Consider the following 25,745-nt stretch of genomic DNA (forward strand, 5'->3'; position numbering starts at 1 on the left):
GCAGGTCAAGACCTCTTATCTGCTTTAGAACTTGTGTAGACGGACAAAAGCCATTATAAACAGATACTACTAATGTTAAAGTATAACTTGGAAATGTTGGCCCATCTGATTAAAGAAGTATTCCCGTCAAAGTTTTTATTCTCTTAATATATTGCAGTTTTCACACATGTGGATTGTGGACCCTCTGTGCCACGCTCTGGGTTTCCCAGAAGGGGCATGGCTAAGCAGCTGCCTGGTGTTCCCTAGAGCAGTGGTCCCCAACCTTTTTTGCACCAGGGACCGGCTTGAACCAAGACCATTCTTCCATGGCCCGGCAGGGCGGGGATGGAGGTGTGACAGGGGCGGGGCTTTGGTCATAAGGGGGCGGGGCTATGGACGCGGTTGTAGTTTAGCAGTGCATATTTATCATTTAATTATAACATTTTTAATGTGACTCAACTCACCATAGGTTTTGAATGAGTGGGAGCACCTGGCTTGTTTCTCTGTTTCAGTGGGAGCACTGGGCTACTTCTACTGATGACGGTCACTGCTAATGATGATTGGAACCTACAAGGAAATGGAGCATTGAGCACTTAAGAACAATTGTACTGGAGTACTGTACATGCTGATTATTTTCTAATCATCAGAAAATGTATGTGTGGTCCCCCCCATCCAGCTCTGTGTGGCTCCCCCTGTTGTATGCATGGCTCCCCTGTCCCATCCTGTATACATGGCTCTGCGCCCACTCTCCCATCCTGTATACATGGCTCCGCTCCCATCCTCCCATCCTGTATGCATGGCTCTGCTCCCACTCTTCTATCCTGTATACATGGCTCCCCTGTCCCATCCTGTATGCATGGATCCGCTCCCACTCTCCCAGCCTCCCTTGTATATATGGCTCCACTCCCACTCTCCCTCCCTTGTATATATGGCTCTGCTCCCACTCTCCCTCCCTTGTATATATGGCTCCGCTCCCACTCTCTCTCCCTTGTATATATGGCTCGGCTTCCACTCTCCCTCCCTTGTATATATGGCTCCGCTCCCACTCTCCCTCCCTTATATATATGGCTCTGCTCCCACTCTCCCTCCCCTGTGTATATGGCTCCGCTCCCACTCTCCCTCCCTTGTATATATGGCTCCGTTCCCACTCTCCCTCCCCTGTATATATGGCTCCGCTCCCACTCTCCCTCCCTTGTATATATGGCTCCGCTCCCACTCTCCCTCCCTTGTATATATGGCTCCGCTCCCAGTCTCCCGGCCTCCCCTGTATATATGGCTCCGCTCCCATTCTCCCTCCTTTGTATATATGGCTCTGCTTCCACTCTCCCTCCTTTGTATATATGGCTCCGCTCCCACTCTCCCTCCCTTGTATACATGGCTCCGCTCCCACTCTCCCTCCCTTGTATACATGGCTCCGCTCCCACTCTCCCTCCCTTGTATATATGGCTCCGCTCCCACTCTCCCTCCCTTGTATATATGGCTCCCCTCCCACTCTCCCTCCCTTGTATATATGGCTCCGCTCCCACTCTCCCTCCCTTGTATATATGGCTCCGCTCCCACTCTCCCTCCCCTGTATATATGGCTCCGCTCCCACTCTCCCTCCCCTGTATATATGGCTCCGCTCCCACTCTCCCTCCCCTGTATATATGGCTCCGCTCCCATTCTCCCTCCCCTGTATATATGGCTCCGCTCCCACTCTCCCTCCCCTGTATATATGGCTCCGCTCCCACTCTCCCTCCCCTGTATATATGGCTCCGCTCCCATTCTCCCTCCCCTGTATATATGGCTCTGCTCCCACTCTCCCTCCCCTGTATATATGGCTCCGCTCCCATTCTCCCTCCCCTGTGTATATGGCTCCGCTCCCATTCTCCCTCCCTTATGGCTCCGCTCGGCTCCCCCATCCTCCCCATCATACTTACCCTCACGTCGCTGAACTTCCTTCCCGTCGCTGCACGTCCCTGCATCTCGCGGCGCTTCAGCTTCTTCCTGTGCGGAGCGGTCACGTGATACCGCTCATTAAGGTCCATGAATATGGACGCCACGCCTATGGGAGATGAGTGGCGTCCATATTCATGACCTTAAATGAGCGGTAGCACGTGACCGCTCAGCGCTGGATGAAGCCGCCGCTGGATGAAGCCGCCGCGGGATGCAGGGTGAGTATCAGCTGCTGCACCGCCCCCCGGCTCCCCTTGTGTCCGCGGACCGGCAAGGGCACTGCAACGGCCCGGTGCTGGGCCGCGGACCGGCGGTTGGGGACCCCTGCCCTAGAGCACCTGATGGTGGAGTTAGGGTGTGTGCACACGCTGCGGATTCTGCTGCAGTTCCGCAGCGGATTTGGCCGCTGCGGACCCGCAGCAGTTTTTGCTGCGGTGTACAGAACCATGATTCCCTATGGGAATAAAAAACCACAGTGCAGACGGTGCGGATTTTTCCACGCGGTTTTCCTGCGGTTTTGAAACCACAGAAAGAATTGACATGTCAATTCTTTCTGTGGATTCCGCAGTGGTTTCCTATCTCCACCATTGTGGAGATGGTGAAACAGCAGGGCCAAACCGCAGGATAATCCGCAGATAAACCGCAGGTCTTTTGACCTGCGGATTTTACAAAATCCACGCAGCCAAATCCGCACCCCATTCCGCAGCTTTGCACGTAGCCTTAGGCTTGCGTTGCAGGTAACCGCCAGGTACCACTCCTGATCAGTCCCTGGTACAGCAGCAGCTGACGCCAAGGATCAGGATAGCAGTCACGGGCAGGACTCCTAATCACTGGCAGGAAAGTATTCGGATACTGGTTCTGTTTCGAACAGTGCAGATAACACAAGACAGGACGGACACTGGTACTGGTTCAGGTGCCACCGGAGCGGCTTCAGGTTCAGGTACCACCGGAGCGGCATCAGGTTCAGGTACCACCGGAGCGGCTTCAAGTTCAGGTACCACCGGAGTGGCTTCAGGTTCAGGTAGCACGAGAGTGGCTTCAGGTTCAGGTACCACTGGAGCGGCTTCATGTTCAGGTAGCACCAGAGCAGCTTCAGGTTCAGGTACCACCAGAGCAGCTTCAGGTTCAGGTACCACCATTTTTCGTCTGTGCTATTATCTAGCATTTTCAGCAGCTGTGATGCTCTGTGCCATCAGATGGTCTGCTGAAGGTTTATGGACCACAATAAAAGTATACATTTATGTGATTGGCCTAAAGAGCCTCTAAAATAAAGTAAAAAGTTGAATTAACATGCGGAGTCTGAAATATTGTTTTTCTTTATTACAGAAACACACAGTTTTGTACAGGGTTATAATTATATTTATTTTTCACATTGCTGAAATATAGTACCATCATCTTCTTCATCTTTGCACACAGATTGTAAACAGTCACATGACTACTTTCTGCATCCAATAAATCCCATAGATCACTGATTCACAGGACAGATGACAAATTTTTCGTTACTGGGCATCTGGCACCTGAGAACCTCATTGATCCCCAAAACAAGGGGCCCAAAGTCCCCTGGATAAATGAAGAATTACTGAGCATGTGCGACCCCTGCTCCTGTTACTCCAACAGAGCAGTGGTCGCACATGCTCACTAACTCTTCATTCACACAGGGGACTTTGGGCCCCTAGTTCTTGGGATCAGTGGAGTTCTCAGCTGCTGGATCCTCAATAATGATACATTTATCATCTGTTCATGTTATTTACAGGAGAACCTCTTTGGATGCCAGCTTTTGGAGTGTCCTGTTAGATGTCTCTTTCATGTTTATTAAGGTCCCAGACAAGTCATTGAATAGACACATCTCGGAGAGTTTAGGCCAATATACTCTCAGAGTCCTTCACATAACTTTACAAAGTTTTTCTCATTGCCTCAAGGAGCTCAATAGTACATCGGCTGTGTAAGTATTTGGCTGATATTTTATGTTGATGGCCAGCATCAGAGTAGTGACTATGTCCAAAAAATAGGGTCCGACAGAAACAGTTGCCAATATAGTGCCAACAATAGATTACAACCTACTGATGCAAACGTATTAATCCTACTAAATCCTACAACAAAAATCCATACAAGAATCATACTAATGTGCCAGGCACTACGAAACTCTCATAGCGCCAACCCTGAGAATGATTGGTGCCCATCCTGTTGTGATGAGATTGCCAGCCACATAATAGCAATGTCATTTCAAGGAGTCATAAAATGTTAGAGCTGGAGGGGACCTCCAGGGTCATCATGTCCAACACCCTGATCAATGCAGGATTCACTAAACCATCTCAGACAGATGTCCGTCCAGCCTGTGTTTGAAGACTTCTATTGAAGGAGAACTCTCGGGGAAGCCTGTCCCACTCCTTGATCACCCTCTCTCAAAAAGTTTTTTCTAATATCTAATCTGTATCTTCTCCCTTTCAGTTTTATGCCATTGCTTCTCGTGTTTCCATGTGCAAATGAGAATAATGATGATCCCTCTACAATGTGACAGCCTTTCAGATATTTGGGAGTCAGACAAGGCTGCAGCCTAAGCCCAACGCTCTTCAACATTTACATCAACGAGATGGCTACCGCTCTGGAATCTTCGACAGCAAGTGCAAGAAAAAAAAAAAAAAGAGTGTACTTTGTACTTCCATGTTGCTTTCAAGCACAGGCCACAGCTCTGTCAGGCAGTAGACAAAATATGGAAAAGACGGTCCAGCTCAAAAGGGTAAAATCCAAAACAGTATACTGAGTTTAAGAACTTTTCGTTCGAAACGCGTACAGTGTCTCCTCAAACTTCCCTCCGGTTTTCCGGTCGGGTATATGCATTTTTTGCATTTTGTATACCTATTTTATGGTATATCTAAATAAAATCTTCGACAGCACCAGGTCTCACCCTCCACGATGCGCAGGTGAAATTCCTGCTGTATGCAGATGACCTGCTGCTTCTGTCACCAACCGAGAAAGGGCTCCAAGACAACCTGAAAATCTTAGAGAAATTCAGCTCCACCTGGGCACTACCGGTCAACCTAAAGAAAACCAACATCATGGTGTTCCAGAAGAGAAAGAAAATCAGACCAGCACCCTTCATTTGTCCTCAACAACTGCGCCCTTACAGGAACGGACAAATATACCTACCTGGGCCTAGAGATTCACCAGTCAGGGAGCTTCAAACAAGCCATAGAGACCCAGAAAGACAAGACCTGCAAAACCTTCTATGCCATCCAAAGGAAACTCTGCCATCTGAAGCCACCAATGAGGGTCTGGTTAAAAATCTTCGACTCTATCATCGCCCCAATCCTCCTGTATGGCAGGCAAAACTAACAGGTCAAGGAAATTCTTATCCTCTCTTGCTGACAACTTTATCTTCCAAAAGGTAAGGGAGAAAACAAGGGGAACTGCTACCTTGGATCTAATCCTTATAAACAGGGAGGAAATGATTGAGGAGGTAAAAGTGGCTGGGACCCTAGGAGGTAGCGACCATGCTATTTTAGAATTTTGGATAACTAGAGGCGGAAGACCTGTGAAGACTCAGACGTCAAGGTTAGATTTCAGAAAGGCAGATTTTAAGGGATTCAGAAAGAGAATTGGAGGGATCCAATGGCTGGATATCCTTAAAGACAAAAATGTCCAGGAAGGATGGGAAATCTTGAAAAATGAAATTCTCAAAGCACAGTTGTTAACAATTCCGAAAAGAGGGAAGAATAGGAAGCATTTAAGGAAACCAGGATGGATGAACACATAACTTAAGCACATGCTAAAAAGGAAGAAAAAAATGTTTATAAAATGGAAAGAGGGAGGCATATCTAAAGAAGAATATAACGCTGTCTGCAGAACCTGCAGGGCACAAATCAGATTAGCTAAAGCTGAAAATGAACTGAGGCTTGCAAGAGATGTCAAAAGCAATAATAAAGGATTTTGGGGATATGTCAAAAGTAAAAGAAAAGTCAAAGATGCTATAGGACTTTTACAGGATGAAAATGATGAAATGGTAAGACAGGATGTTGAGAAGGCTGAACTTTTAAATTCCTATTTTGCATCTGTTTTCTCTCAGAAAGGAAATGCAACATCAACTGTTATTCACTGTCCTATTAAGGGAATAGAAGAATCCAGGATATCTATAAACAGAAAGATAGTGAGGAAACACTTAGCTAACCTAAATGAATTCAAGTCTCCAGGTCCAGATGAATTACACCCCAGAGTACTGAAGGAGATAGCAGAAGAAATTTTTGAACCCCTCTCCATAATCTTTGAAAATTCTTGGAGAACAGGAGAAGTGCCAGAAGACTGGAGAAGAGCAAATGTTGTTCCTATCTTCAAAAAGGGGAAGAAGGTGGACCCAGGCAACTATAGGCCGGTGAGTCTGACTTCTATACCAGGAAAGATCTTTGAACAAATTATTAAACAACATGTATGTCAATACCTGGATAAGAACGAAGTGATTAAACAGAGTCAGCATGGGTTTGTAACTAATAAGTCATGTCAGACTAACTTAATTTCCTTCTATGATGGTATCACTGATTGGGTGGATCAAGGAAATGCTGTAGATATAGTATATCTTGACTTCAGCAAAGCATTTGACAAAGTCTCTCATACAATCCTTATTGAAAAAATGACTAAGTATGGAATGGACAAGGCAACTGTTAGGTGGATTCATAACTGGCTTAGTGATCGGACCCAAAGAGTGGTCGTAAATGGCTGCACATCCAGTTGGAAGAATGTCTCAAGTGGGGTACCACAGGGCTCTGTCCTGGGCCCTGTATTGTTCAACATCTTTATCAACGATTTAGATGAAGGAATTGAGGGTAAACTGATTAAATTTGCTGATGACACAAAGCTAGGAGGGATAGCTAATACTAGAGAAGAGAGAGAGAGGATTCAAAAAGATTTAAATAAACTGGAGAAGTGGGCAGCAACTAACAGAATGGTTTTTAACAGGGAGAAATGCAAAGTACTACATCTGGGCAATAAAAATGAAAAAAGCATATATAGAATGGGAGGAATAGGGCTAAGTGACAGCACATGTGAAAAAGACTTGGGTATACTAATAGATCACAGACTGAATATGAGTCAACAGTGTGATGCAGCAGCAAAAAAGGCAAATGCAATTCTAGGATGTATTAACAGAAGCATACAGTCTAGATCACGTGAAGTCATTATTTCCCTCTACTCCTCTTTGGTCAGACCTCATCTGGAATATTGTGTCCAGTTTTGGGCACCACATTTTAAAAAAGACATCAACAAACTGGAGCAAGTTCAGAAAAGAGCGATCAGAATGGTGACCGGTCTGCAAACCCTGTCTTATGAGGAAAGGTTGCAGGATTTGGGAATGTTTAGTTTGCAAAAGAGAAGACTGAGAGGAGACTTAATAGCTGTCTACAAATATCTAAAGGGCTGTCACATTGTAGAAGGATCAACTTTATTCTCATTTGCACAAGGAAAGACTAGAAGCAATGGGATGAAACTGAATGGGAGGAGACACAGATTAGATATTAGAAAAAACTTTTTGACAGTTAGAGTGATCAATGAGTGGAACAGGCTGCCACGAGAAGTGGTGAGTTCTCCTTCAATGGAAGTCTTCAAACAGAGGCTGGACAGACATCTGACTGGGATGATTTAGCGAATCCTGCTTTGAGCAGGGGGTTGGACCAGATGGCCCAGGAGGTCCCTTCCAACTCTACGATTCTATGATTCTATGAGTCATCTTAACTATGATTCTATGAAGTCTGGGGTCCTCACACCTACCCAGACTGGTCAAGGTGGGATTCCAGCCCAACAGAAATATTCCACCTAGAATTCTGCAAGCACCTTCTCCAAGTCCATCGGAGCACCTCCAACAGTGCTTGCCGGGCCGAGCTGGGCAGATTCCCTCTACACCTAACGGTTCTAAAGAGGGCACTGTCATTCCGGGCTCACCTACATAGGAGCAATCCAAGCTCCCATCACCATAAAGCCCTGACACATGTAGGTGAAACAGAAAAACCAGGACCCTTGGAACAGTCCACCCAAACCCAACCTGACCAGAACACCAATCACAACAACCTGACAAACGCCAGAATCAGGAAGATGGTAGACAAAGGTCAGGAGAGGTATGTAAGTGACTGGAAGAATGACATCATCAGCTCCCAGAAACTGACGATGTACCGGAGTCTACAGAGAGACTACAGTCTGGCCCTATAGCTGGAAAACTCCCGGACCCCAGAGACCACAAGATCCTGAGCCGGTATAGACTCAGTGCCCACAGTCTGGCCATCGAATCCGGCCGACACAGGCAGAGCTACAAGCCCAGGGAGGAAAGACTGCTTACACTGTGACCAGGAGGCCCTGGAGGATGAGACCCACTTCCTGCTACACTGCCCCAGATACTCAGCAGCGAGGGACACTCACTTCAGGAGACTCTCACATCTCTTCCCGGATTTCATCACCATGAAGGAGGAAGAGAAAACATATATCCTGCTGGGGGAAGAAGAGAGAGCAGTGGCGATAGCAGCGCAATATGTGAGCGAATGTCATAGACTGCGAGAAAGAGAACTATGATATGCCATGGACTTCTATGGCCCCCACCCTGGATCTGCCCCATCCCCCCATCCACCTTCCCTATGCCATGGACTTCTATAGCCCCCCCTGGATCTGCCCCATCCACCTTCCCTATGCCATGGACTTCTATAGCCCCATCCTGGATCTGCCCCTATCCACCTTTCCTACAGCCCCTACCCAACATCCCTACAGTCCCTATCCCTATTCCCTTTTGTACACTTGCTTTGGCAAAACTAATGTGTATTTAGTCCTGCCAATAAAGCTTCTTTGAATTTGATTTATTTGTAGGCAGCTATTATGTCTCCTCTTAGCCTTTCTTTTTGCAAGCTAAACATTCCCAGATCCTTTAATCGTTCCTCATATGAAGACTTTAGCACCACAACAGAGGCAGATACAGTATTAATAATTACCAGCAAACCAAACACAGAAGATGTTACCTCATTGGCTTATCAGAAACAGGTGACATCACAAAGACACAAGCCTATCATGTGCAAGCAACAAATGACATCACAGAGACACAAGCCTATCATGTGCATTCAAGTGACATCACAAAGACACAAGCCTATCATGTGCAAGCAACAAATGACATCACAGAGACACAAGCCTATCATGTTGCAAGCAACCAGTGACATCACAGAGACACAAGCCTATCATGTGCAAGCAACACGTGACATCACAGAGACACAAGCCTATCATGTGCAAGCAATAAATGACATTACAGAGACACAAGCCTATCATGTGCAAGCAACATGTGACATCACACAACCACTATATTTTTAAAGAAGCAGTCACATCACAAATAATGAGCAAAATAATTAACAGGAACCTGTTCCAAAGGCCATGTTGGTAGTCTGTGAGCTCTGCAAACCTCCTCCTTCCTGCCATACTCTACTGATTGGTAGACCTGGTACAATGTCATATGTGCGTCATACCGCAACGGTGACCTCGCGACCGGTCTACTAGTCAGAAGAAATGCCGGCAAATAGGAGGAGGTTTACAGGGCTCTGGTCTGGGGGCCTTGGACTACTAACATGGCCACTAGACCATGATCCTGCAAATCATTTTGCTCACCTCTAATCACAGAATCTTGAGCTAATCAGAAGCTAGAGATATCACAAAGGCTTGTGTTTCAGAAGTATAATACAATAAAAGTCGTATGGCACAGAAATAATGAAGATTTCACATTATATATCGTATAAAATCTATATATACAGGTTTGTAAAACAGATGTTATAAAAGTGCATTTTAAGATTTTCTTATGTAGCAGCTTTCATCATGATTCCTTCATCCCGGTTAGGTCTTCATAATGTGGTTATCAGCTCTTAACGATTACTTTGTGACACTATATGGGTATGTACATTCGATGGGGTGATGCCAAAGGTTTCACCACGTGGCAAAAAACTGCCATTGTTTGCCCCAAAACTGAGGCAATGCAAGACAAGTCAGCCCGCATGGAAGAACTGCTACGTGTGAACATACATCATTATTGTCTCCAGCGGGATCTTTGGCAAAAATCTGGAAATCAGGTTCTGTCCTGAGACTTTTCAGTGATGACGTTGAGGTGCTTCAGTGTGAACTGTTGTCAGACGTTATGTGGCCAGTTATACTGTGGGACTGTGGACGGCGGAGGAGGACGGGAAGGTGGCGGAGGTCTGCTAGGCGCCACTGGTTGTCTGTAATCGACATAAAAAAAGTATCAGAATTAACCTAAATCTAGCATCTAGGCTATGATCACATGATGAACTTTTGGTGAATTTTTGATGTTGCAGTTGTCCTGTACCATTTATGTCCCCATTAATTGGAATAGGTTACTTGCATTTTTTCGAAAATGTAAAAAACTCACCAAAAACTCATGGTGGGAACATAGCCTATTTTTTTTTTTCCTTTCAAACAGATCTGTCACTAGATTTCATGAAAAAACTGCATACATTATTAAATAAATCTCTTAGGCCCCTTTCACACATCAGTTTTTTGCCATCAGTCACAATCCGTTGTTTTTTGAAAAAAAGGGATCCGGAGACAGATGTTTTTTCTCATAGACTTGTATTAGCGACGGATGGCCTCACTTTTCATCCATCGCCGGATCCGTCGAAAATTGTTGGTCCGGTGGCCAGAGACGACGCACAAAGCAATGTTTTTTGTGTCCGTCGAAAAATCTTGAATTAACCCGGCTTAATGTCACCTTTCAATAGCAAGGTGACATTAACCCATTATTATTAACCCATGAACCACTGCCAAAGGCCACGGGAATAGAGAGGTTAAGTGCCAGAAAAAGCACATCTTATAGATGCGCCTTTTCTGGGGTGGCTGGGGGCAGATTTTCTTTTAGCCGGTGGGGGGGGAACAATGGTCCCTCTCTAGGATATTAATATCTGCCCTCACTCACTGGCTTTCCCTCTCTGGCGGAGAAAATTGCACGGGAGCCCACACAATTTTTTTAACGATGATAGCCTTAAATTTAACCCCTAGAGCTCCAAATGTTTCCTAACACAAACTACTATATTGATTAAACACTGACATATATATAAATCATTTTGATATGACATGGTTTACTAAATATAAACCATGTGTCATATCCTGTCGGGTTCGGGAATTATTTTACTGAAGCCGGCAATTGATTTAGCGGCTATTATGCTATGTAGAACTCTATGAACTATAAATATATATATATATATATATATATATATATGTCTCAATGACATGTATATATTATATATATATATATATATATATATATACAGTCATATGTAAAAGTTTGGGCACCCCTATTAATGTTAACCTTTTTTCTTTATAACAATTTTGTTTTTTGCAACAGCTATTTCAGTTTCATATATCTAATAACTGATGGACTCAGTTAGATTTCTGGTTTCAAATGAGATTTATTGTACTAACAGAAAATGTGCACTCTGCACTTAAACAAAATTTGTCCGGTGCAAAAGTATGGGCACCTCAACATAAAAGTGACATTAATATTTTGTAGATCCTCCTTTTGCAAAAATAACAGCCTCTAGTCGCTTCCTGTAGCTATTAATGAGTTCCTGGATCCTGGATGAAGGTATTTGTGACCATTCCTGTTTACAAAACAATTCCAGTTCAGTTAAGTTTGATGGTCGCTGAGCATGGACAGCCCGCTTCAAATCATCCCACAGATGTTCAATGATATTCAGGTCTGGGGACTGGGATGGCCATTCCAGAACATTGTAATTGTTCCTCTGCATGAATGCCTGAGTAGATTTGGAGCCATGTTTTGGATCATTGTCTTGCTGAAATATCCATCCCCTGCGTAACTTCAACTTCGTCACTGATTCTTGCACATTATTGTCAAGAATCTGCTGATACTGAGTTGAATCCATGCGACCCTCAACTTTAACAAGATTCCCGGTGCCGGCATTGGCCACACAGCCCCAAAGCATGATGAAACCACCACCAAATTTTACTGTGGGTAGCAAGTGATTTTCTTGGAATGCTGTGTTTTTTAGCCTCCATGCATAACGCCTTTTTGCATGACCAAACAACTCAATCTTTGTTTCATCAGTCCACAGGACCTTCTTCCAAAATGTAACTGGCTTGTCCAAATGTGCTTTTGCATACCTCAGGCGACTCTGTTTGTCGCGTGCTTGCAGAAACGGCTTCCTTCGCATCACTCTCCCATACAGCTTCTCCTTGTGCAAAGTGGGCTGTATTGTTGACCGATGCACAGTGACACCATCTGCAGCAAGATGATGCTGCAGGTCTTTGGAGGTGGTCTGTGGATTGTCCTTGACTGTTCTCACCATTCTTCTTCTCTGCCTTTCTGATATTTTTCTTGGCCTGCCACTTCTGGGCTTAACAAGAACTGTACCTGTGTTCTTCCATTTCCTTACTATGTTCCTCACAGTGGAAACTGACAGGTTAAATCTCTGAGACAACTTTTTGTATCCTTCCCCTGAAAAGCTATGTTGAATAATCTTGGTTTTCAGATCATTTGAGAGTTGTTTTGAGGAGCCCATGATGCCACTCTTCATAGGAGAATCAAATAGGAGAACTACTTGCAAGTGGCCACCTTAAATACCTTTTCTCATGATTTGATACACCTGGCTATGAAGTTCAAAGCTCAATGAGGTTACAAAACCAATTTAGTGCTTCAGGAAGTCAGTAAAAAGTAGTTAGGAGTGTTCAAATCAAGAAAATGATAAGGGTGCCCATACTTTTGCACCGGTCAAATTTTGTTTAAATGCAGATTGCACATTTTTTGTTAGTACAATAAACCTCATTTGAATCCAGATATATAACGGAGTCCATCAGTTATTAGATATATGAAACGGAAATAGCTGTTGCAAAAACCAAAATTGTTATAAAGAAAAAAGGTTAACATTAATAGGGGTGCCCAAACTTTTACATATGACTGTATATGTATTCTATGTGTATATATCTATTCTTTCTCTTCTAGCAGGTCAGTGTGATTTTACTGTACAGCGCACTGAATTGCCGGCTTTTAAAAAACGGATCCGTCGAAAAACTGAAGAAATGAATGGAAAAAATGATGCGACGGATCTGTTTTTTCGCCAGATCCGCTAGCCAACGGATTGTGACTGATGGCAAAAAACTGAAGTGTGAAAGTAGCCTGATGAGACTGGTGTGTTTATTTTAAGTCAGATAAGCTACTGTATATTATCATCATATTAAACAAAAACTTTCTGATAGCTTTATACAACTATTCTGAAATAGATGTTTTCAGCCTCACCTGGTCTAATTATGCAGCTTTTATAGTGAAATCAATTGATTGATTGATAGATCCCTTATAATAGGATTTAAGATATCATCAGTTGATACATTTAAAGCCTTTTGTACTTAACCCAATACTGCTCATTTATTGACTTGTTTGGCAGAATTAGCCATTAAATTGGGTATCTCATATTTGTGATTATTGAGGGTCTTCAATATATACTACTAGAAAACGCCTTCAAACCTTTTCAATATACAGTACAGACCAAGTTTGGACACACCTTCTCATTCAAAGTGTTTTCTTTATTTTCATGACTATGAAAATTGTAGATTCACTCTGAAGGCATCAAAACTATGAAATAACACATGTGGAATTATATAATTAACAAAAAAGTGTGAACCAACTGAAAATATGTCTTATATTCTAGGTTCTTCAAAGTAGCCACCTTTTGCTTTGATTTCTGCTTTGCACACTCTTGGCATTCTGTTGATGAGCTTCAAGAGGTAGTCACCGGAAATGGTTGTCACCTCACAGGTTTGCCCTGTCAGCTTTAATAAGTGGGATCTCTTGCCTTATAAATGGGGTTGGGACCATCAGTTGTGTTGTGCAGAAGTCTGGTGGATACACAGCTGATAGTCCTACTGAATAGACTGTTAGAATTTGTATTATGGCAAGAAAAAAGCAGCTAAGTAAAGAAAAACGAGTAGCCATCATTACTTTAAGAAATGAAGGTCAGTCAGTCCGAAAAATTGGGAAAACTTTGAAAGTGTCCCCAAGTGCAGTGGTAAAAACCATCAAGCGCTACAAAGTGAACACTGGCTCACATGAGGACCGCCCCAGGAAAGGAAGACCAAGAGTCACCTCTGCTGCGGAGGATAAGTTCATCTGAGTCACCAGCCTCAGAAATCGCAGGTTAACAGCAGCTCAGATTAGAGACCAGGTCAATGTCACACAGAGTTCTAGCAGCAGACACATCTCTACAACAACTGTTAAGAGGAGACTTTGTGCAGCAGGCCTTCATGGTAAAATAGCTGCTAGGAAACCACTGCTAAGGACAGGCAACAAGCAGAAGAGACTTGTTTGGGCTAAAGAACACAAGGAATGGACATTAGACCAGTGGAAATCTGTGCTTTGGTCTGATGAGTCCAAATTTGAGATCTTTGGTTCCAACCACCGTGTCTTTGTGCGACGCAGAAAAGGTGAACGGATGGACTCTACATGCCTTGTTCCCACAGTGAAGCATGGAGGAGGAGGTGTGATGGTGTGGGGGTGCTTTGCTGGTGACACTGTTGGGGATTTATTCAAAATTGGAGGCATACTTAACCAGCATGGCTACCACAGCATCTTGCAGTGGCATGCTTTTCCATCCGGTTTGCGTTTAGTTGGACCATCATTTATTTTTCAACAGGATAATGACCCCAAACACTCCTCCAGGCTGTGTAAAGGCTATTTGACCAAGAAGGAGAGTGATGGGGTGCTACGTCAGATGACCTGACTTCCGCAGTCACCAGACCTGAACCCAATCGAGATGTTTTGGGGTGAGCTGGACCGCAGAGTGAAGGCAAAAGGGCCAACAAGTGCTAAGCATCAATGGGAACTCCTTCAAGACTGTTGGAAGACCATTTCCGGTGACTACCTCTTGAAGCTCATCAAGAGAATGCCAAGAGTTTGCAAAGCAGTAATCAAAGCAAAAGGTGGCTACTTTGAAGAACCTAGAATATAAGACATATTTTCAGTTGTTTCACACTTTTTTGTTAATTATATAATTCCACATGTGTAAATTCATAGTTTTGATGCCTTCAGAGTGAATCTACAATTTTCATAGTCATGAAAATAAAGAAAACTCTTTGAATGAGAAGGTGTGTCCAAACTTTTGGTCTGTACTGTATGTCCAGACACAATGGCTTATCTGTATATGTGCCAAAATGATTGAATGGGGGGATGCAAAGGCTCCTATTCATTAGATTAATGTCGGATGAAGCTGCCAATACAAACAGGTTCAGACAACTGTCTAATGTACATGGGGGCACCGGTCGAATTATGGTCAGGGGAGATGTCCATTGGACATGTCCGATTTCGGAATGCCGATTGCACTGTTCTCCCAGAGATAAGCCACCAGCTGACGTGTCAGTCCACAGTTTTCTCATAGAGAACACAGGAGCGCTTAGCAGAACAAGTCTAGAGTCAGCTGAGATGGCTGTCGGCCAAAAGATCATTTGGCCAACAGCCATCTAATATGTATGGCCAGCCTTAGACCTAAGGGCAGACATATAGTCTTTGCAGGATGTGCAGCTGAAAAAAAGACCATGGGGTAAAGTTAAACTATTTGACGCACAGGATCCTGGTCCAATGGCCATGTTGGTAGTTTGTGGCTATCAGACCTGAGCACTTTGAATCTCCTCCTACTGTGTCAGCATCCCCGTTGCCTCTTTTGATTATTAGGCCCTTAAATGCATCATGCCGCAACAATGATGTCGTACTAATCAGAAGAGGAGCCAACGATGCCGGCAGAAAGCTGGAGGTTTACAGAGGTTCTGGTCTGGAAGTCAACAACTACCACTGTGGCCTCTGAACAAGTCTTGGGAACCATTTTTCTCAACTCTACAATGGAGATTTAGCCTGACCCTCTTTTTCTCTCCTTATTTACATTGTGTATTGTGACAAGAGACTCTAAACCCTCTCACTGCTCACCCCAGCTCTTCATTTTAAGGTCCACAGCTGCCCACACATAACACGTGGACATTATCACTGAAGTACATGTGCAGATACAGGCACAAAAGTTGACATAGGCGGGGAGAACAGCCGGGCTAGTTATCATGTGACTGCCGCCAATTCATTCCTATGGATGCAGAGACCGCCGTCGTATCCTCAACAGTATTTTCATTTTACTAAATATTTTCTACTGTATATTTCACTTTTACTTTTTTTAAGTTTCGATGCAGAGCTGGTAAACTACTCCAAATCTGTTCATTTCCTAGCAAAAATAGTAGTAAAAAGTAATAAACTTAAATGTGACAAACCTTTGAGGAAAGTTATGTGATATAGTAAAAACGTCAGAGAAAGGCTTGTCCTGTAAAAAATAAACGAAAACACTTTACAGTTTATAATGATAAAACCAGAATTCATTTTCAAATACCTTTAATTAGTAAATCGCACTCATTTAGTCTAGTGAGGTAATCACTATAGTATGAAACAATGGCCACTGTCTTTTTAAACTGATAGAAACCTGTACTACTTTGTTAAGAGGAAAATGTGCTCCCAGTGGATATTCTGATCTATTACTGGAGATACCAGAAGTGCTGAGGTAAGAAGAGGCTGCTCACACTGCTGTCCACCATGTCTACCTGATCTAACACTGGAGATACCAGGGACACTGAGGTAAGAAGAGGCTGTTCACACTGCTGTCCACCATGTCTATCTGATCTAACACTGGAGATACCAGGGACACTGAGGTAAGAAGAGGCTGTTCACACTGCTGTCCACCCTGTCTATCTAATCTAACACAGGATATACCAGGGGTGCTGAGGTAAGAAAAAGCTGCTCACACTGCTCTCCTCCATGTCTATCTAATCTAATACAGGAGATACCAGTGGTGCTGAGACAAGAAGAAGGTGCTCACACTGTTGTCCCCCCGTCTATCTAATCTAATACAGGAGATACCAGGAGGACTGAGATAAGAAGAAGCTGCTCACACTACTGTCCACCCTTTCTATCTGATCTAATACTGGAGATGCAAGGGTTGAGGAGGTAAGAAGGGACTGCTCACACTGCTGTCTAGCATGTTTTTCGTATTTAATTGTGGAGACACCAAACGTGCTGATGTAAGAAGAGGCTGCCCACACTGCTGTCTACTTTGTCTATCTGTTCTACTACTGGAGATATCAAATGTGCTGAGGTAATAAGGGGTGCTGAGGTAAAGTTCGAGGTCTAGCTAGACCCCTCAGTGTGAAAGGTGAGTGGCTATAACGATGGAATTTAAGACGTGTTAGCTAGGTTGATGCAGGTGGATTGATGCGTCCTCTCCAACATAGGACTTTGTAGCAGGTGAAAAGCAGAGTCTACAGTATCTATATTATTGTGAGAGGCCTGGCACAAAGCGGGTGGATTGAAGAATCCATGGTGGGTGAAGGTTAAAGTTTACCTGCCTTGTTGTAAAAGGTTTCTGATGAGTAAAGTTACTATTCATGCCAATTGTGTGATCTTCTGGTGGATGGGAGAAATTACTGTTCCTATTTGGTAGTAAGAGTGGGGAGATTGAGAGAGAAATCCGAGTATTTATCCTGGAGAACTGGATATGTGCCACATCCAAACGAAAAGGTTGTTAAAGGGGGCTTGCCTGCCTAGTATCGTTGAAACCAAACTATTCAAATGTTATTCCTCTTCATGAGAACCAATATGGCCATGTTCCTCATACTGAATATTAATAATAAACTTTATGTGACCGATCTGTTGAGGACTGTATCCATCTCCTTACGCTGCTCATTTATTTAAACTCTCCACGTTCAAATCTATGGCTAGTGTTGCTGCACCATCCCTCTGCAGAATGGTTGCCACCAATCTCCTCGCCTACCCATTGTCATGCCAGGTTACACAATGTTGACTGACTCTAATACACATTTACTAACCCTAACAAAATACTGAGATGATGCAATGCTAGGTTTCCTATAACAGTTCAAACAATATGTTAAAAAAAAATGTCATTGGTTTCACAAGTTTCAGTTTGTCAGTAAATATTACCACCGTCGTCTAATATAAAATCCTAGATCATGCTTTTCATTATTTCATACTTTTACTGGAACATATAGCATGCCTGAATCTCACGTATAGCACGTATAGCTAATATATATTTACCTTAAAAAAAAGAAAACCTTAAAAAAACACAGTGAAACTGTCCATATAAATATATTGCATCATTTTATTAATACATAAATAGCAAAACAAGGACACTAACAACAATGGGGTAGACTAAGAAGTGACAGGCACAAAAAACCACATATGTTAAGGCAGGAAAGACAAAGCAGGGATCCTGACTGGTATGTAATGTGACCAGTCAGGATCCCTGCTTTGTCTTTCCTGCCTTAAGTATTAATAAAATCACCAAGTGATGGTGTCTCAATATAGAAACTGCTGGTGGTACCAGCCTCTTGCGCGATACCACCGGCGGAACACCGTCGCACCACACAAACACACACACACACACACACACTGTAAATGCTGTATGCACCACACACACACACTGTATATGCCATACGCACCACACACACCCTGTGTATGCCATACACTACCACACACACTGTATATGCCATACACAGCCTCTTGCGCGGTACCAACAGCAGAACACTCTAGCAAACACACCGCAGCCGGGATCAGCCGAATGATTCACTGACCGCGGCCATTTTTGTACATGAGAAGTGCATGCGCAGTTTTTCATGTGACCACCGCTATCTGTCTGCACAAAGATGGCGGCGATCTGATTTACTGCACCTGTGGGAATTCTGCGCAGGTGCAGTGAATCATTCGGCTGATCCCGGCGGTAGATGCGTGACGTGTCTGCAGGCAGAGGAAGCCGGTCACATTAAAGAGGTTTTCCCATGAACAAAAGTTCATTTTAAAAATTTTCTGTGTCTGACCGTGTATGGAGCATAACACATCTCCTGGGCAGGGCAGGAAGCAAAAGAAAATACTGACACTACAGCAGAGGATCACAGAGGATTCATTTTCTGAGGTAAAATATTTCACTGACTGTTTTTAATCAATATTTTACCTCACAAAATGTATCCTCTGCAATCTCCTGCTGTAATGTCAGTATTGTCTTTTGCTTCCTCCCCCGCCCAGGAGCTGTGGTATGTTCTGTACATGGTCAGACACAGACAATTTTTAAAATGACATGATAGGAGAAGACAGCAGATGGGGGAGAGAGAAAGCACACAGGGGTGAATGAGACATAGCATAGGGGTGAGACAGCTCAAATGGGACAGCACATGAGGGGAGATCACAGCACAGGAAGGAAAGAGACAGCAGACAAGCGGGACAGCACATGGGGTAGACAGGTCAAAGAAGAGAGCAGAGCACAGATGGGAGAAGACAGCACTTGGGGAAAGGGAGAGTGGATAGGTGGGTGAGCACATGGGAGGGAGAGATTCTCAACGCTGCACAGCCTGTCTCCATCTAATATATATATAAGTACCAGTGAGTAGTTACCTGGTTCCTTGGCACGTTGCTGGCAGCGTTACGATTGTCGTAGGCGTTCTGGTTGCGATTGGCATAAGTGTTTTGTGCTTGTCTTGTCTCTTTATTTCCACCTCTGAGTAGAAAAGAAGGTTTCAATAAGAAAAAGTTTGAATTAATGTAACACTGATATATGTTTATAAAAGAGGTACAGAGTAGGTAAAGGGGCACATCCCCTGCAAGGAATGTAGAAAAGGGTTTGACTGACAGTAAGGTATTACTATCCGAATATCAGATCAGAAGGGCCTAACACTTGGCATCTCAACCAATTAGCAAAAAAATGGGGCTGTGGTGATATTTTTTTAAACAACATTCAGATCATTCTTGAGTTATGGCAACTTGATGGATGAACGATCTATATGCAGAAAGATCTCGTGCAAGCCTAGATAGGTCCACCAGGGTCTTCTCTGCTGTTATTTTGATAGTATCAAGCCATCGGGTGGCTGGGCTTCCTCTTTGCCTTGTTCCTTCTTTTCTTCCAACCATGATGTCTTTCTCCAGTGACTGCACTCTTGATATTATGTGTCTAAAGTGGACAAGTCGTAGCTTGGTGATCCTCCGCACGAATTACATGTCTGGCTTGATTTGCTCCAAAATTGATTTGTTTGTTCTTCTTGCCATTCACGGTATTGGGTATTGATAACATCTTTCTCTAGCACAAAATTTCGAAGGTGTTGATTATTCTTCTGTCTTATTTCTTTGTCATCCAGGTTTTGCATCCATATGTTACTACAGAAATGACCAACCTATGTACGAGCCGTGTCTTCTTCACTGGTTATGCAAATTGTCTCTTCAGAGAGGAAGAGAACTAGAACTCTAGTGCCACCTATTGTAAGCAGCAATCCTAAAAGTCAGTGTCGACCCTTTAATGAGCCTTGTTACATGACTTAGGATAAGAACCAAGCCAGAATCTCAATTTGCAGACACTGTGTTTCGGGGTACTGCCCCTCGTCAGTGCAAAGTGTGAGATCTGGTTTGGCTATTCTCCTATTGACTTCTGCTGTCATCACTGCAACTTGAGTGATCATTGATCTGAGTAGGTTCAAGTCTTTTACAACTTCCAGTTCATCGTTATCCATCTCCAATGTGTGCCGGTCATACCTGGCAGTAGTCAATATCTTTCTCTTCTTTGTGTTAGTATTAACAGCCCTATGTTCAAGCTTTCTACAAATTATAGAGCTCAAAAACCACAACTCTATGCACTGTGTAGTGACAATTTTTGGGTACCACAGCTCAGATCCCATTGAATTGAATGTGATCTGGGGTATTTTGTCTCCATACACTACATTTTGAGCGACGTTGGCACCAGATATCAGATGTCTGGTGGAGCTGCTGGGTGTTGGACTCCTTATGATCTGATCTTGATGACTTATCCTATGGCTAGGGTCACACAACAATATTTTCTCTCATCCGAGAAAATCGGTCTGATCATACTAATCACACTCTTATCAGTGCGTGATCAGAGTCTGATCTGATTTTCTCCGCTGTAGAGAAGATTAAAATAAAAAATGTCTGTCTTCTCCATTCTGTCAGTCCATGAAAATCTGACCAAACTCAAATGTCATTCAAGTGTGGTCTAATTTTTTTGACGGACCCATTGACCTAAATGGCCAAGTGCGATCCAATTACTATCAACGATTTATGATAATTTATCATGGCAAACAAGCATCCATCTTCATCCAGTTTGTACATCTGTGAAAGCATCGAAGAAGATAGGCCCATTGTAGGATGTGCTGTGGGGCACTAGGAATGTCAAGTTCACGCCTGGCTATAGCGGTTAGGTTACAACAAGTACCTGTTTCTTCTCTTTCGGCAAAACCTCCTTCTAATTGCATCTCTCTTTATAAACATGACGATTAAGAGGATGAGGATTGGCACAACCAGCAAGAAGAAGATAAGCAGTCCATCGCGTAAGGAGGTGTCTGGGAATACAAAAGAAATGGAATCATCAGGTGACTGCGAGTAAGGTTCTGTTCACATTTAATTTTATCATTTCTTTTGTTCTGTTGTGTCAAAGGAGCTGAAAAATAAAATTAAAGTACCAGATTTATCACATGATAGACACCAACAGTGCCTGATATACTCTTTCAATGTCATCCATAGTAACAGAAAAAAGCACGTTGCGCTATTTCTTTTGATAAATATGATGGAATCTATTCTACAACAAAGATATGAACACAGCCTACAACACAGAGGTGAACACAGTCTATACCACAGATGTGAACACAGCCTACAACACAGAGGTGAACACAGTCTATACCACAGATGTGAACACAGCCTACACAACAAAGGTGAACACAGCTCACTCACAACATAGATGTGAACAAGCCAAAACCACACATGTGAACACAGCCAACACCACACATGTGAACACAGCCTACACCACACATGTGAACACAGCCTACACCACATATGTGAACACAGCTTACACCACATATGTGAACACAGCCTACTCCCCAGATGTAAACACAGCCTACACAACAGACATGAGCACAGGATACTCCGCAGATGTAAACACAGCCTACACCACAGATGTGAACACAGCCTACACCACAGATCTGAACTACACAGATGTGAATGCTGCCTAAGTGGGGAACGCAAAAGGCAGTTTTAATTATGTCTCTTCTGTTGCCAAGATAAATAATAATTCCTCCTATCTTACTATTTTACTATCCCTACAGTAGTCATGGCGCGCCTTGTAAAATTGCAACAATTGTTAACAATAGTGTATACTATAGAAACTGCTGAGACCTGTGATGGCAGATCAGTGAGGTGTTAACATGTTGCCTGCACTTGGTGTGCAGAATTACTATTTACAGGGTTACTGTTATTAAGGCCTCATTCAGATGTCAGTGATTTTTCTTAGAAGCAAAAAACTCAATGAGTTTCATCAGTGTTTTGGACCAGATTTTCATCAGTGTTTGGTCACCATGTCAGTTTTTCCATAAGTCATTCAGCATCTTTTCTCGTGTGCAAAATAAAATCTGATGGAGATTCTCGAGCGTCAGTAAGTGAAAAAGCTAACAGTACTAGGATGACATCTGAGTGCTGTCTGATTCTTTTCATGTACCCAGTTGCATTGGCAAGTTTGATCGATGACTCGGATCAAAATCAGGTATCTCTATATGTTTTTGTGAGGATCAGTCCACAAGAATCCATGGACACGTGAACAGTCCCGTAAACTGTCATAGATAAGAACAGAACTTGTAAGTGAAAAGCTGATGTTTAAGTGAGCCCTCAGTCTGTGGACAATAAGGCCAAGTTCACACAAATGTGTAAATTCTCTGTGGCAGCGTTTACGTACAGCTCCGTAGGCTTGCCTGGATCATGGCTAAGACTAGTGCATGCTGAATGCATGTTGGTTGGTCTACTGTCAGTGTGTGGTCTATTGAGCCAATCCATTGTTTACTAAGAAGGGTATAGCCTATTGTAAAGCACCATGCAGCTAAATTTTGGTATAAATTTCTGGTACAAAGATAGCCAACGAATGGTTGTTGTAAACCTAGGCTAGTCAGTCTTAAAACACGCCAGTTTTATCAAACATCATAAACTTTTTACATTGAGGGAGATCAATGAGTGAAACAGGCTGGTGAGTTCTCCTTCAATGGAAGTCTTCAAACAGAGACTGGACAGACATCTGTCTGAGATGGTTTAGTGACTCCTGCATTGAGCAGGGGGATGGAGATGATGACCCTGGAGGTCCCTTCCAACTCTAACATTCTATGGTCTAACGATTTAAACACTATGATAAATGTGGCGTATTCTAAGATTGTCTAGTCTAAGTTTATACAAATTAGACAATGGTGATAAATCTGCCCCCAATGAATCCACTACATGTCAATTAGCAGGTCCATATGGCACATTCTCACTTACCAATGTGTGTGGGGCCACTGTCAATGCTACCGCCATAACCTGCTCTGTCACAGCTCGGGGGGGCCCAGCCATCGTTGCAGTGACAGTTCCCATTGTTGTTACACACCTGAAATTAAAGAAGAAGGCGATTTGATCAAACCAGTCAGGATGTTCAGAAAACCCGCACCATCGAAAGACAGGTCTGGATGTCTGAGTTCGGCCAGGACTACACATGCCAATGTAGGTACGTATGCCGACTGGGGGGTGGTCCCTTTTTCCGCCGCGAACAGACTTGAAACAGACACTGAAGTGCGTTCAACAGGTCCTGTTTATTGGCCGTCCTCTCGACGACCGCAGCACCACACAGCAGCTGCTTGACAACTTCGACACACAGGCCCGGGTACCCTTCACTTTTCCTTTTCTTCTACAGTGACGTCCCTCGTAGTTCTTTCACTGTGGCTGCCATTAGGCCCACGGCCACAGCACTTCCCCTGTCCGAGTCCGTCCGTCTGGTACCCCGGGCTTTCTCTGTCAGGACCACCCCCTGACCGTCTCCCTCCTCAGTCCCTACTGGGGCTTCTTCTCTGTCCGTCTTTTCCTTCTGTCTTCTCTTCTCCTGAGCTCCTCTCCCTGGACTGGCCTCTTCTGGAACTCTCTGCAACTATTTATTCCCTTCCCCAGAATTCCCCTCTAGAGCTCCTGTAACTCCGCCCCCATGACTCTGCGATTTTGTAGCCTTAAGCTGTTGGTAAGCCCTTTCCTCACTGCTCCCTGCTTCCATCTTGTGGCCAAACTACAGTACTACACCGTCTTCTTTTCCTGCTGTCCTTGGTCTCCACCTAGTGGCCGAACCCAGTATCTTACCATCCTCTACTGTTTCCAGCTGTCTCCCCACACACATATATAGCAGTCCACGTCAAGCACTTTTACGGCACAGTTTACATTTACCTTCCTGCTGATAGGTCCATAGGTCAGTCCACTTCCCTACACCTACATAGTCTTACATCGTTCATGCCAACTCCTCCAAAATGTCTGGGAGCCACCTGGTTAAAGGGGAGATCTCTGACAATCCTGGAAGCTAAAGCAAAATCTTTAGGGTGCCACCAAAACCTCCAGGAAAAACAATTCTTCTGTGAAAGGGGCATGAAAGAGGCAGAAGCTGAAAAAGGGGATGGATGTGGGAAGAAGTTTCCATGCTGCGTCCTCTCGGAATGGCTTGCTTGGACGTTGGAATTGAGTCCTTGTAGCCTTACAGACATGATGCAGCCAAGGTCTAGTTTGGGCTCTGAATTTTCTTTTGTGTTTTGCTCTGGGTTTTGAATTCTGGAAGCTTGGTCTGGGTTATCCAGCACTTGCTGATTACTGCCATATTTTTTACTGCAGAGTATTTTTGCAGATTTGTCATTTTGTGTTTTCTTGTTGTATTTCAAGCTTGGTCTGGGGTATGAAATTATTTTGTGGTCTTGGTCAGTTGTCTGAATGCTTTGAAGGGTTTTGGTCTATTTTTTGGATTTTTTTGGTGGTTTGATCTTTGGTCCTTGATTAATTATGGTTTGAATCTAAAATCTGAATTAATTTTGGGGTGTGATAAAAAGGCCACATGCACAACAAACTTACTCTAAGACGTTAGGTTTGGGGCATGACCTGTACATCCTTGTTTTACAATCTAGGTAAGGGCCGTGATGTGTGGACCGGCAGTCGGACCCCTTACCCAAACTCAACAGGCTCACAGTTGCCTTTGAGGCTGCCAAGCTCAAGTTAGGAGACCTATGGCTGGTCTGTGCATCTTGGTCCGTTCTTGGACCGCAAAACACGGATGTGTAAAACAGACCTCAAAGAGCTTGAAAGGGGTTGGATACGAGAATTCTAGGGAACCTCAGGGTGTCATAAACAGCTTTTCATGGCAATTGGAGGTCTTGCAGTACTATCAATTGGGGTTTAATCAATTTGCAAACCAAATTTCATGGAAATGGTCATCGAATTTCTAAATGAAACAAATAACTCACCCCATGGTCGTTACATTTTCCTTTGACATCGCAGGTGAATCCTAAAGCAGAGGCGTTCTGACATGCATAGTTCACGCAGGCCTGAGAAGAATCACAAGGAGTCACTGTAGAATAATACTGTTGTACAAGTTATGCAGCTTTTTCACTAGTCATGGCTTTACAAGCCTTAAATGTGCAAGCAGTGTTTTTTGTTGTTTTTATTGTGTATTTCAATTATGTTGGAACCCCAAAAGTAGTCCTAAGTTCCTGATGTGCTCCTCTATGGAGCGGTGTCCGAGCATCTTCATTCACACAAGGGACGGACATTCTCAGGATGGTAAAAATCCCCAGCCGCCATACTTTTATCATCCTGGGAACAGTAAAATGAATCTTTAATAAAAAATTCAGATCGTAACATTGAAGGTTGAATACTAAAAGAATTAAAGGGGTTGTCCTGTGAAAAGAAGTTATCACCTATCCACAGCATAGTTGACAACTTGCTGATCAGTCGAGGT

General features: G+C 43.7%; 1 protein-coding gene across 8 annotated transcripts in view; it reads right to left on the reverse strand.

Annotated features, from left to right (window-relative positions):
• Positions 1-9,194: 9,194 nt before the first annotated feature.
• Positions 9,195-25,745, reverse strand: part of LOC141049737 (disintegrin and metalloproteinase domain-containing protein 9-like) — a 90,554-nt gene continuing 74,003 nt past the window's right edge. For all 8 annotated transcript variants that reach the window (XM_073546453.1, XM_073546459.1, XM_073546451.1 and 5 more), the window contains 6 exons: positions 25,252-25,332; positions 23,267-23,372; positions 21,189-21,315; positions 19,367-19,469; positions 16,186-16,235; positions 9,195-10,133 (listed from right to left, as the gene is read on the reverse strand). In XM_073546453.1, coding sequence (XP_073402554.1) covers positions 10,043-10,133; positions 16,186-16,235; positions 19,367-19,469; positions 21,189-21,315; positions 23,267-23,372; positions 25,252-25,332 — 558 coding nt within the window. In that variant the 3' untranslated portion in view covers positions 9,195-10,042. The remainder of the gene's footprint in view (positions 10,134-16,185; positions 16,236-19,366; positions 19,470-21,188; positions 21,316-23,266; positions 23,373-25,251; positions 25,333-25,745) is intronic.

The sequence above is a fragment of the Dendrobates tinctorius genome, unplaced genomic scaffold (assembly GCF_039654945.1).
Source record: "Dendrobates tinctorius isolate UK_male_01 unplaced genomic scaffold, ASM3965494v1 ptg000147l, whole genome shotgun sequence".
Taxonomy (NCBI): Eukaryota; Metazoa; Chordata; class Amphibia; order Anura; family Dendrobatidae; genus Dendrobates; species Dendrobates tinctorius.